The sequence below is a fragment of the Lagopus muta genome, chromosome 4, assembly GCF_023343835.1.
Source record: "Lagopus muta isolate bLagMut1 chromosome 4, bLagMut1 primary, whole genome shotgun sequence".
Lineage (NCBI taxonomy): Eukaryota > Metazoa > Chordata > Aves > Galliformes > Phasianidae > Lagopus > Lagopus muta.
The window spans coordinates 28,589,436-28,603,784 of record NC_064436.1 but is presented as its reverse complement, the minus strand read 5'-3'; the positions used below and the strand labels follow the sequence as shown (position 1 = coordinate 28,603,784).

Here is a 14,349-nt window from a genome sequence, read left to right as displayed (position 1 = left end):
ATTTCTCCCCTGGCTGTTCCGTTCCGCCTGCTGGTTTTGTCTCATTATTCCCTCTTTCCTCTCCTTCCTCCAACTTAAGACCAACAGATAATTGCCGGGGTAGAGAAGGATTCTTTTGCTCCTCGGAACTGGAAAGCAAAAGAAAGCCTTTATCTTGTCTTTAAGGCAAAAACTGCTGTTTTGTGTGCATATACGTCTGCATGTATACTCAGACTTTCTTCTTCATTCCAACATTCAAGGCTAAAACCTACAGGAAAGGATAATAAGCTCAGTAAAATGGTCTGTTTCAAATTATAAAGTTACAAACAAAGGTGGTATCAACAGTGTGTGCTTCTGAGAACATACACGCAAGCCTGATCCATCCATCATCTCTGGTCCATCAGCTTTAACCCAGAAAGTACACTGGCAGATCTTTGTTCAACAAAACACTCTAGCATGTGCCTAAAAAGAAGCACCTGCTGGCATACATGTCTGAATCAAGGAGGCAAAAGAACGCTTAAATTCCTTGCCTTGAATTGATACCTTCTACTTGTGTGCTAGCAGATGATCACCTCCACCAACCACAGTGAAACCACCAGCGTGCACAAAGAGACACAGCATTTGTGTGTTGTTTTGTTGTTGTTGTTGTTTGTTTGTTTGTTTTTTAACAGAGCAAATAGCAGTGTTAACATTTATAAACACAAAGACAATTCTCATGGGAATGGGAGTTTGCTTTTCCCAATTGTTTGAGGACAACTCAGGCTGCTTAAATGGATGATATGTTAATTTTGTGGCACAGTTGCTCAAGGGCAGACATGGTGAAGTCTCCCACAGCACAGTACGTTCAGCTTACAGTGGGTAGGGTTAAAATTTAATTGTTTGTTGCAGCCCTCAAAAAGACATTTCTCCAAAGTAAACGTGCTATGAAGTACATTTCTCCCTAATTATATTAGAAAAATCTTCAATCCATAAAGCACTCTTTCTGAGCTTTTATGGGCAGCTGCTGCTCTAATGCTGCAAGGAAGAGCCAGCAAGTTTGAAAACAAAACAGGCCACAAAGATTTAATTTCCTATAAAACAAGCTGTTTAAACTTTCTTTACTTACAGCAGTGCTCTGAAGATTTTAGAGATTTTTCAGGGCAACACTTGCAGTGAAAACTCCTTGTGTCCTAACCATTCAGGGGGCTCCACAAACACACCATCAGATTTATGCCTTTCCCTTTCAAAATAACCCCATGTACTCGTCTGCAAAATTAATTTAAATAAACATACAGAAGAAAGGAGCATGCCAGCTCAATTTTGGGAGGAGGGGGTGGTCCTTGGGGGAGCAGTCACTAATATCTGCCATAAATCTGCCCACTCGCAGCCTCGGCTCACATACTAACATCTCTGTCTCTCTGACATGCTTCTCTCCCCACCTTTCAGTCTCCCCCTCGCCGCAGCCATGCCATAATGCATATAAGTTGGCTGTACAGCGTTGCTGATCAAAAACTGCTAGCAGTTAGACAACTTATTACAAAGACTACAAGGGAACTGTATTTATGAACGTGAAAATTAATCAATGCATAATAAGCAAGCACTGTGCATACAGTCTTTCTTTCCATATGCAGACAGCTCCGATTACCATGCAGGTTACACTGCCACGAGCAGCTGCTTCCACCACGGCACTAGCAAAGAGACAAGCTTATTGTAGTAAAACCTGCATTCATTTGCAAAACCACCCAAATACTGCTGAACTGATTAATTGTGCAGGTAGAGGCTTTCAGAAGAAAATGCCATCGTTAGTGCCACAATGCCTCCGCTGTCAGGATTTTCCTTTTACGCTGCTGTTTTCAGAGGCTCAGCTATAAGGAGGCATCTGAGCTGTGAACCGGCAGGCTGGTTGGTTGGTTTGCATCTTAAGACAGCATTTCATTTTAATAGTTTTATTTTTAATTTTTATTCAACTCTTTGAATTGAGGGAGATTAAAAGAGAAAGGAGAAATGGCATAAGAATGCAAAGGGGAGTATTTTCTCCCTTCTTAACCTGCCTTTTAACCAGAATCAGGTCATATTTACTTTCAAGAAACTCAGAAGTACCCAATTAATAACATGATTGCACACTTCATGAAAATTGATCATCAAATAGCTTAAGCAAAAAGAGCTATCACCCTTTCCTGAGGCTCCTCACTGACACACAGAATCAAGCATGGATTTTAATATTCAGTCAGTAGGGATTCCCATTTCCCTGACAAGATACCTCCCCCTTAGTGACCATCCTCCATAGTAATCCCTCTCTGCTCAGATGGGAAAAGAGATGCTTTGCCCTAGAGAAGTGCTTCCCTGCTAACTCTCTGCAAAGCAGTTCAAGCCTACAGTGACAGCATGAGAAGCTGAGTAACCAACGTGAATTTTCATCACACAACATGATTACGTGCCCTCTCTGACCAAGAGGCTAATGTTTATTGCAGTCTTGCTACACCTGGGAACTGACCAGGAGATTGCAGAGCTCTGCAGATGGCTAGGAAGGTAGCGTCTGGAGGATGCTACCACATATATAAAAAAATATTAATACATTGTAATGGCCCACAAAGGGGATGACATGGTTTTATTCTGCCGATGTGGAGAGGATTAAGGGTTTCTGCTTGAAGCCACTTAAAACTCAAACAGGAGAATTACAGTAATTCCTCTAAAACCATGCTGAATCCAAGGGACTGGATGATGTCACGTTGTTACCCTCACACTTATTTTGAAAAAGCAACCAGCATAACCCCACAAAAATGACTTCAAGCAGCTAGGCAGGCAGGTCCGAGTTATAGAAGTGCCAAGGGGAGCGAGCTTATACGAGCCTTTTTCAGCAACTCAAAATCTAAACTTTTGACATGGAACAATTCTGAAGGGACCTCAAAAATATCCATTAGCATGTCAAATACAAATAAAATCTACACTTTCTTTTCTGCTGCTTACACTACTCCATTTTTAGGGCCAAGAGTCTTACAGCAAACAATAGCAACATACTCCATTAAAATCCTATACAGCTTTAGCCATTAGGTCACCATGCAAACACTGTTGCCATGTCTTCAAATAGCAACATTTTGCCTATGTAGATACTATTATTAATATCCTAAAACACTCATTTATATTACTATTTAATTAATAGTAAAACGTACCAAGTAATTATTCATGTATAGCTATATTAAGAGAAACATACTGAATGTGATTAAATGTCAAGAGCTGTGACTTACAAATCCTTCCCACGTCAATTCTTATGCCAAAAAATATCTGGAAAAATTCAGCAACAGTTAAAGTTGTTCCAGAACAAGGATACCTATAGGTTGGAATAATCTGTTTGGCCCTGGCTCTGCAGTACAAGAACCTGCCCATGTGCAATGCACCTCAGCTGCCATTTCCATATGCAGTGCTAGCACTTAACAGCAATGGTAGCTGCACAGAAAGTTAACAAGTCATCTGCAAAAGCAACAGTCCTGGATGAGTACCTGACTATGAATTAAGATCCTGTCCAACACTAAGCCTGGCAACGTGAAGAATGATAGAAACTTTTCTTTGTACTTTGAAAAATAAAAATGTTATTGAGAAAACACAATATTTATCATTAAAGGGAGATTACTGGCTTTCTGTATAAGCAGAGCATCAAAGAAAGAAAGTGCATTTTGAGAAAGGCTTCATTTATATATTCACATAAAGAACAGTGATATTTAGGTATTTCAGAGGTAAAACTGAGACTCAGCGGGTATCGAGATAGCTGATTAGCAGAACTTATTGCAAATGTTATTTATATTGTGTGATCCTAGCCCACTCTGGTAAATCACAGTTTATCAATGACAGCTGTAATTCTGTGCACATACATAGAGACTAAGTACCTACATTTTCTCATGCAGAATACAAACAAACTGATGTGTACATACCAGATTAAAAAAAACAACAACAACAACAACAAACTACAGCTAGCAAACAAAGAATATTAAATACTATACCTTTGAGTCATAATCTTATAGGCATCTGGCAGATAACAGCGGATATTCTCCATCTGAGCAGGATCAGAGTCACAGATTTTATCATCAGTCCTCCCATAGTTGGCACTTTCAATCATGATAACATCTGTTCCCGGGCAGCGAAGCTCTATGGGGTAACTCTCACAGGACAGTTCCCTTCGGACCACAGCCATGGGGACCGGGGCACGGCTGAAAGCTGCAAGGATTAACACAGAAACATAGTAAACATTTACTATTCCACAATGAGACAAGGATTAAAAGCAGAATGATTTTAGCAGCAGTTTTTATCCACGTGCCACATACTCAGATCTACTTCAGTATCCTTCAGATAGGGCCTGCTGAAAAAAAGCCTGGAGAAACTGCTTCTCTACTCAGCTGCTTGATTTTCTCATCACTAAAACAGCAAATGATCCCTTTTGTAAAGGGCTGTAGAAATCCCCTATCGATAGAGGTAAATAGCAACTACAGAGTTATTACTTCTGCTCTCCATGTGAAAAGCTAGGTGACTATGATCTATAAAATTATAGCCCTATATTGTAGCTGATCAGCCAGGAGAAACTTTCCACCAGTGAGGCATCCAAGCACCAGGATCCCACCTGCTCAGTGTGACTGCATGTAATGACATCTGCATTGCCCCCTAGTCCTTAGGAAACACATGCCTAATGCCTTTCACCACAGTCTGCAGTGTGCCAGTGGCGGGCCTGTGTGTTCTGGCAACCATCCTGAAGTTTGGGCCCTGAAGTGATATTTTTCATGGAAATGCCAGTACGTGTGAAACTCAGTGATTAAAGTTTCAGTCTCGGCTTTGCTTTGGATCTGTCTGAATGTTTGAGACTGCCACACACTTGTGAAGTTCATTCAAACAGCCTTCAGAAATCTTACTTGTTTTAAAAGAAATGTTGGCTACAGGTTGCTAATTAGAGAAGAAATATGCTTTGAGGTACCTTGAAAACAAAGCCCAAAGAATTAGCAAGCAAACTTGCATGACAAGAAGAAATAACACTTCCCATCTCTGCAGTCTCTTTGATCTGAAGATCACCAACATCCTAACATGAATACAAGAACCCACCAAATACCTATTGTGGAGTAGCTACATGTTGCTCTTGTTTGAGCCATAGAAGGGTTATGTGGCTTCAGAAGATCTCACAGGAAACCCACAGTGACACTAGGAGCCAACTATTTGTTTTCCAGCCGAGTGTATTGGCCACAAACTGAAACAAAAGCCAACTATGCTTCCTAATTCCTTGAGGATAAAAAACCCACAAAGGTTTCCAGCTGTAGGGACAATATGCTGCTTTGGCTTGATACTGTACTACGCTTCTTCCAATCACAAAACTCTGCATCACATATAAGCCTGTATTTAATGGCCACAGAACAGTCAAGAGGAAGGCATAACCCTGACTGTAACAGACCCAGGTGCCATCCAACGCTAAACATCCTCAAACAACTCAACTGCACCTCAACCCTATTACACAAACTGCACAACACACTCCCAAAAGAAAAAATCCTTCCCATGCACAGCTGTCTTTTTCCATCGAAATTCCACATGGTGCACACACTCCACATTTCCTCATGGAAAAAGCGCACACTGATGTTCCTCTGTGTACCCCTTAGCAGTATCAAGGCTGCCTCTGTCTGTCTGTCTGCAGGCAGCAATCCAACACATTACATTAACTTCTGTACAGCATTCTATTATTGTCAATTGTCTCATTTAGATACGCATTACAGGACAGAGAAACATTTCCATTTCTGTAAATTTGCAGGGATAACCCAGTGATGTGCTAGGGTTGTGGACTAACTGCCAAACTCCTGAGACAGACATGCATTTATTCTTCAATAATAGCTTCTCCAATTACCATAGCTTTAGGGTTTGTATCATGTAAGATCTGCTTCTTCCCTGCGATTAGACTAACAGTTTTGCCCTAGTCTCCTATTGCACCATACATCTGTTCAACGCAGTAAACTCTTCATGCAACCAGACTCTCTTGTTTCAGAAAGAGGGCAAGAGAACAAGCACAAGCCCTCAGGATGCAATACCTCATCTTTGCCCTTATGTTCCCAAATAGCTAAGAGATGCTCAGAAAAAGAATAGGACATGGAGGTATAGACAAGATTTGAACAAAGAAAAAAGCCCAACAAAATGTCAGAGTTGGCAAAGCCCAGGAATTTTAGTCAGACATTCAAATAACACAATGAAGTTTCAGGTCTGCTGGAAAGGATCTGTTTATAAAAACCTTTAGCAGCCCCCTGCTATGTAAAACATTGGGCTTGATGGCAGCGGGGAAAAGTTTTATTTTCCTCTATTAGCTTCAGTGTTCACAGGCCCATTGCTGACCAGAAAATTTCAGATGTGATGTTGGTTTTGGAAAGGGCTGCAGAGAGCTCTTTTTTCGAGAGTCTTCTGTACTAAACCTGGCAGATTGGCAGTATAGGAGACAGGTGGTTTCTAGCAGTTTTTGGCAGAATGCTGAAGCCAAGTGCACTCCCTCCTACTGCCATGTGCTTAGATGACTCTCATCAATTGCCAAAAAAATGGCAAAATGAGGTCTATACAGTCAAGATTAGCTGTCTGGGGCTATGCTCTGGTCAGTTTCTTGGGTAATTTGGATACTTTTCTCCAGTAGAACAACTGTCATTTATACTTTATGCAAAAGAAAAGGTTGGAAAACAGCCGCTTGCTTCAATGTTTGGATTGTGGATGTGTCTACAGACTACAGTAACTGCAAAGATAGATGCTAAAAATGTTTTACTTTTGCAGTTGTTGCTATACAAAACAAAACTGAAACCTCTGACCCATATGCTTCAGAAAATACATTTTTGCTGTGAATTCCTATGCATATTTTCTATAACTGTTCTATATTATCAAGGCAGGTAAACACTGAACATGATGTCTGAGGAAAACCCCACTTAAAAGTCACAGAAATTAACTGTCTGGGAATTAACTTGTCCAAACCTGGTGTATTTGTCAACAGAAATCCCGTAAATACACAGCTAATCTTAATTCTCATGTTTTGTGGAAATAGGACATTACAGGCTGCAACTAGAAATATGGTTTTATTAAAATAGAAGTTTATCTGAGAATGAAGACAACATCCTAATCACACAGCAAGTCTATCAATAATGAAGATGCAGTACTTCAGGCTTCCAGTGGAGGATATTACAGTTAATATGAAAATACAGACGTTAATAAATGCTGTTACATGTGTTTCTGCGCCAGATGTGAGAGGACATTTTGCATATTCTATATGTACTTGAGACTTTATGGCAGTGATCTACTGAAAAAGCACGAATAACAATCCCAAGTGAAGTATCTCACAGAATCACAGAACGGCCCAGGTTGGAAGGGACCTCAAAGATCATGTATCTCCAATCCCCCTGCCACAGGCAGAGCCACCAACCTCCACATTTAATACCAGACCAGGCTGCCCAGGGCCCCATCAACCTGGCCTTGTGACAAAAACAAAACAAAACAAAAAAAACTCTCTTGCGTTCTATTTCCCATTACAGAACGCCTGAACTGATGAAAACATTTCTGGATGCGATTCACTCTGTACCAGAATTCACCCTTTTGGTTCTCACAGTCATTCAGTCAGTTGCCATCAGAAGGACAGCTTTCACTTACAGATACTTCACTGTGGTATCATGGAGTCAACAGTTATTCCTTGGACCTATGGCATAAAATAAGTGTGACACCCTGGACAAACTGTTTGGATCAAAAATTAGAAATAACTGAACAGTATAAAACATTATAATAGGAGAAAGCAATGGCGTGTGTTTTCCATCCTGCCACCCTCCATCAGTTGATCTGCTCTACATGGCTTTTTCCTATCCTAATACCTGCAATAAACACTCCCAAAAGACATTAGAGGTTGGCTGTTTATCTCCTTCATGAACACATTTCGACACTGTACCCCTATACGATAATCTCACTTTATCATTTTTACTGGTTTTCCTGTGAGGAGTAAATTATTATTATTTTTTGCTTCTTGCTAAGAAATAAGATAGAGAAAAGCCCATCTGTGAAATACACAGCACAATTGTATTAGTTCATTAATACACTTCTCTCTCCTTTGAGCAGCTCCCTATCTTTGCAGTCTCTCACTGAGCTCCTTATTTAATCTCCTAAATAAGTGACCTAATTGTTGGCTGGAAATCAAGAAGAGCTGACGGCTGCCCACTACTTTGGAAAGCAGGTGCCTTTCTGCAGTATCCTATGTGCAGATATATATCTAAATAAGGACAGCTGAACCTAAAAATTTTGAAAAACACTCTTTTTAACATTTAAACATGTGCCAACTCAATCTTTGCAAGCGTGGCCATTCACTGGAAAACTCCACTCCAGAGCTTATAAAAGGTAAAGTCAGATCAGAAGAAGAAACAGCCACAGAGAGCCACAGGATTTTATCTGGGCAATTTAGAACTTCTTTGTCTTTACTAATTTCATGAGCTTGAGAATTAAGTCATCAAAATCTTGTGCTTCTTTCACTCTTGCTTTTGACCTCAGAACATAATTGCCTCTTGTCATGCCTGCAGGGCATGGGCTTGCAGTTATCACTGTATGCTTAATCAAAATGCTGAAATAGCCTTTAAATTACCAGTCCCCTTGGCTGCCAGAGACTTGTTGAGCTTTGTTACATTTGGAAACACGATGGTAGTAGGCGCACATTTAAAAGAAAACTTAGGCATTATATGCATTTTTCCCAAAGAAACGTTTTTCTGGCTCAGAATTTGCAGAGTGAAATTTAAGTGCATATTTAAGTGCTGCAAAACAAAAAGCTGAAAATGTAGAGATAATTATTTTTACAAGCACTGTGCAGGATTTGGTCTGCCTAGCAAAACACCTGACTTACTGCTCCCAAAGGCAAACACAGCATGCCAGGGGAAAAGGTTTCCTACTGGTTTGGAGAAATGCCTCTGTGTCTGTAATTTCACAGTACTTAATATTCCCACCATTCATCTTGATTCTGCAGAAATAAATACATATAAAACTACCTCTGGAATGGGCACAGACTGAACCCATTCAAGTCAATAGGCCTTATATGACTGTCGCCCCCTAAAGAGAAGCACACTCTTAAGTGTTCTTCTAAATCAGGGTGCCACTTTTCCTATTAAGACATAAAGCAGCATTAATGCATTCATTTGCAGCATGCAAACACAGCTCACTATTTCTTCTCTTCCTTAATCCAAATTACATCTGGCCTCTGATCTCAAGAACAATATTAGTAGCAAACAAAAACTCAGGTTGAGATAGTGACAACAAACATTTCTCCCATTAATACTGTGTTCATTCCTCTAATCTTTTCATGCTCACAAACATTAGTTTAATTCTGACAAGCTTAAAAATACTGGTTGGTCTAAAGTTCTTGGGAAACTTGTGCTTGGAATACAAACACAGAAATACTGTTCTTTCTCTCACTTTTTCTATGTCCAGTGACAACAAATTCAACAGCAAAGAGCTCTGCATCTTTTCTACAGGGATATGGCAAGACAGCCTTTCTTCCACTCCCAGCCTGCAGGGGGGTTAAAGGTGCATCCTACAGACAAAGGCTGGTGCCAACTCATCGCAGCAAATGCTTCCAACATCCATTTCCAGCTTCTCTAGGGAGGAAAGGAAGACTGAGTGCAGACAGTGTGGCCAAATGGTTGGAGACATTGACTGTGCAAGGCTGGAGCCTGACAGCGCTGAGCTCCACTCTTAGCCCCCCACTCTTTGTTGATTGCTGTCCAGTTTCTAAAAATGGGAAAACTACCTGAAATCCTCCATTAAGTACTTCAGTACCAGCTAGAAAAATGAAGGGGAGAATTGGATATAATCCCCAGAAGGTGAAGAACATAGTTTCAGTCTGTGTTTCCATATACATATCAAATATCCCCAGGCTATTTGGGCCTTTCTTATTTCATAGAAGATATCAAGAACAGTTTATGACTTGCCTTTGTGCTTCTTTACCAGAAGTAGCGCCAACCCACCACCCGGCAAACAGTCCTTGCAAACTGCAAAAGCAAACCCTCAGCAGTGGAATGCAGTATACTAAATTAACAAAAGGAAAATGCAGTATTGTAGAACAATCCAGCAAAGACAGGCAAATAAACTAAAAAAAACAAAAAACAAAACAAAAAAAACCCAAACAAACACATGCAAAAAACAACTCCTTCCCCATATATTCTATGTGGCATTTCAGGTCAAATATCTCATGGTTCCATAATTTATTTAATCTACCTTTACTGTAACATTCACGTGGCATCGCTAGAGATTTGCTCCCAGGTTATACGAGTGAAATTACAGCAGGTGTTTGGCAGCAAGTTTACATTTGGCATGCTCCCCCATGATGCAGAGGGGACACAGGAGAAAGGTGTAGTAAACATTTCTACATGGGCTGCCAAAAACAAAGAGTGCAACTTCCAGAGCAATGCAGCCAAGGATATTGACAGGAGCACGATGAAAACTTGGCTAAGCCCAAACAGCCTTTGTCCCCAGGCACCAGTAGGTGCCCCTCATTTTCACGGGAGCCCTGCCTGTATTTCTAGATGCCCCAAGAGTCAGAATAGCCAGGACAGGCAGAATTTCTACTACCCATGGGATGCCCATGGACAGCAGCCTGAGAGCTAAGCACCAGACAAGATATATCCTGGGTTACTTCTGCTCATACTTCATGTCACTGACTGTCCTCATCTCCTCTCTCTACTGGGCTCAACTGGTAAATACTCTGCTTCTCCCCCTTACTTTCCCACACCTTAGTTCAGGCAGAAGCTGTTCTAAAAATGAAAAATTTGCACACATTGGGCAAAGAGGAATGGCGGAAGATCAGCACAAAGAGAAAAGAACTGTGAAGTGGATGAACTTGCAAGTGGGTGACATCTCAATAGTAGGCTAGGAATGAGGAGACAACAAAGGATGGATGTTCAAAAAGGAAAATTGCTGGCAATGCTGTACATCATTATGAAGCATGATGAGGAAATGAGTTGAGGTGATGGAAAGCAAGATCACAGTCACCACTTGGCAACTACGCTGTGCTTCAGCTGATGATCCTTTGCCCAAACTGGTGTTCACTGGGCCTCTTCATGAGGCAGGTCAGCTCAGCATCATCAAGATATTAAACCAGCATTTAAATTTAAAAAAAAAAAAAAAGTTTCCTGTCAGGCTATAGAATGTATCAGCTCACCGAAGGTTAGCTAAGGTCATAGAAAGGAATCAAAACATTTCAGGAGGAAGGAAGCAAGGTTGAATTTAATGTGCTGTCCAAAAAAAAGTGACAACCTACCTTCAAATCAGAGGTCAGATGCACAGACCCAGCCTGAGTTAAATGCCACTTAACTGAATTTAATTAAAGTAGAAACAACAAGTTGAGAACAGACAAAAGATATTCTGCCTTCAAGAGGATGGCCCAATGCAAGTATATTAATATTCCAGCCCCATAATGGGAAAAATCTGTACCCAAGTACCTCCTCCCTTGCAGTGGATCATCTCATTTGTATTAAAAGACACATACAGGAAGGCACTCCAATAAAATTGCTCTTTAAATGCACAGTCTTCCTTAGAGTTAATTAACTTTCAAGATCAAGAAAACTGTGCAATGGTAGGGTAAGAATTTGTGCCTAAAGTCCAGCACTGAAGTACAGAAGATGTATAAACAACTCTCATGCTACTTTCATCCTCCAGCCTAACAGGGACATTGGTTAAATATCAGGTTTTCACATCCTGCTAAAAATTCAGACACGAAAGAACTCAATAATTTAAATAAAAGAATTTCTCAGTTCTGTGCTGCAGTAACCAGGCCCTTTTTTTGAAAGAAAAAAAATACCAAATCCAGATATCATAACCCACATTAGGGCCATCTACTCCTTACTCAGTTCAAAATTACTGCTGTTACAACAGACGCTTAACTGTCTCCAAAAAAGAGGGAAGCTTTGACTTTGACATTGCCAAACAACCTTGAAGTCTCTAAATTTAATGCAGCACAAATTAATGCGGTGAAGCCAGTAGAATTTGAGTAATAACAAAATTCACTTCATTTTAAATTACTCCACTGTAGCTTTTTATTATAGCCATTAGTAAGGTTAATTTTTTAATCTGAGATAAAAACTTTTATAAACCACCATGGCAGGTATCTCAAGGCAGTGAGATAAATGAGCACCAAGGGCTTACCCCCTCAAGAAAAATGGATATGTTTATCATTTTCAGGCTTCCTATTAAATCCAAAGTTCATTTGACACCATATTTTATTATTGTTTCTATTTAAAATACCAGCTGAAATTCTCACCCTTGCTAAAATAATCTAAATTTGGATTAGCTTCCACGAGCAAATAACTTTCAGTGATCAGGATAGAGATAAGGAGAAGGAGGCTCTCAAAACTGTCCTGGAAGTTGGCTGCGTGCAAAAGAACTTACTTTTCATTTATATCCCATAGCAACAACAGAAAAAACAAAAAAAAAAAAAAAACAAGCCCCATATTCAGGAACAGATCCAGTAAAGTCATCAGGCAGAAATCCTTTTAAGGCAGAGGCAAATCAGATGGATTGGATGTATTTGGGGTTTTGCTGAAACAGTCTGACCTGCAAATAATATACTCCTACCAAGTAACATCTCAAAGTTAAGGTTTAATTTTGATTTACAGTTCCCTGAATAGTCTCTGAAGGGGAACGTTAAGGCTTTTGTAGAAATATCTGCATTATTAAAGAAACGATGAACAGCAGAGTGAGGATTACTTTGTGCTGTTTATGGACTTACTTACCAGTGCTGTAAATCTATTTGTAAGTTTGTATTGCCCAGAAAGGAGAGCTTTGTGAAATCTGAAGAGCTGTCTGGAGAGAAGGGATGGTATCTAAATGGAAGAATTTCTCTGCGAGTATAGAGACTGTCATTCAAATACCCATAAATTTGGGGTTTCAAACACTGAACAGTTAAACAATTACTTCACATCACAGAAGGCCATGAATGACTCCTGTAGAGTTAATTTTACAAGAAATTATCAAGAACTTGAAGGCTAGCCACCTCCAGCAAGTAATGTGGATAAACTGTAGATTGTTAAATAAATGACATTTTTCTTCATGCTTTAGACTTCACAGCTCCTTAGAGCCTCAGCCATAAATAGCAACAGAGAATTCTTTTCCACTAGCCATAACTCTGTAAAAGTTTTATAAAGTCTAAGACTGTTTCGAGATCTTGCCCTTATCCCAGAATCATAGTTCATCATAAGTTTCATATGTATGTATATAAAATATGCTTACATACAGAAATACATAAGCACACTCCTATAAACACATGATTTATATACAATAGGCAAACTATGAAGCGTAAATGGCAAGATGCAATTTGGGGTCCCCTATTCAGCACACCATAAAGGTCGCTGGCTTTTAGAAACTATTGGGTACTTGTCAGCAAGTGCTGTGACTAATCTACAAAGGCAACCTGTCTCCAGCTGCTGGATGGGGATTTCCAAAGTATGACATCTATCAGCTCCGTCCCAGAAAGTAAGAGAGGCAGGAGATCCAAGATCCTTTTCACTGGCACGCTAACAAGAATTAACAAGCGGGTTTTTTCATGCCATTCTCCGTGGCCCTCTCAATCTCGAAGTCTCACTTAATCAAGTTTGCAGCATAACTTCCTTCTGACTTTCAAAGACCAAGGGTTTCACCCAAATATTCTAGCATCTAAAAAAAAAACTTTGCAGAAATGTACTTATTTGTCTGAATAGTGGCCATCTTTATCTGCTTCCATCAATCTTACAAACACGGAACAACAGCAGAATTGAATCTGGGGAAACAGCTGAAACATGCACACTTGCTCCTGGTGGAAATACATTCCAAGTAAAAACAGATTTTCAGGGAAATCACATATTTTTACCCACAGATACACATTTTCCTCAATGGAAGATAGCAAAACATTAAAACTAATGAATTAAATTATCTCCACAAAACAGTTCACTTGCTAGGAAGCAACACCAAACCCTAAGTTAATAGGGTTTCCTACTGCACCCACCTGCTCACAGCAAATACCGTGGTTAAACACTTTTTCCCTAATATATCCTGTGTGGATATTGGTCTGTAAACACTGCATAAATACATATGTGTATGTACAGTACCTGTACACACAGTGCGCTCACCTCAAGATGAGCCAGAGAAAACTGAAATAATGCCCACCTGTAGACTCCCAAACTGCTCTGAACAGATTAACTGCTCCCAAAAGAGCCAGATGAACAGCTCTACAAAAGATCCAAGAGCCCCTAGGCAAGGAGGTGATGCGTGTCCTGCAGTACTGCCATGACTGCCAAGCATGAATCAAGTCAGAGGCACTGTGCTCAGTAAGAAGCAATGCAGCGCCAGTTAGAACCTGTGGAGTTTGTGAGACCCTGTTTTATGAAAGCCCCCACAGCTCTGGAT

General features: G+C 40.2%; 1 protein-coding gene across 26 annotated transcripts in view; it reads right to left on the bottom strand.

The window, feature by feature from the left end:
- The window catches only part of ADGRL3 (adhesion G protein-coupled receptor L3), a 492,302-nt gene that overhangs the window by 260,033 nt on the left and 217,920 nt on the right, over nt 1–14,349 (bottom strand). For all 26 annotated transcript variants that reach the window (XM_048942764.1, XM_048942787.1, XM_048942790.1 and 23 more), the window contains one exon: nt 3,954–4,167. In XM_048942764.1, coding sequence (XP_048798721.1) covers nt 3,954–4,167 — 214 coding nt within the window. The remainder of the gene's footprint in view (nt 1–3,953; nt 4,168–14,349) is intronic.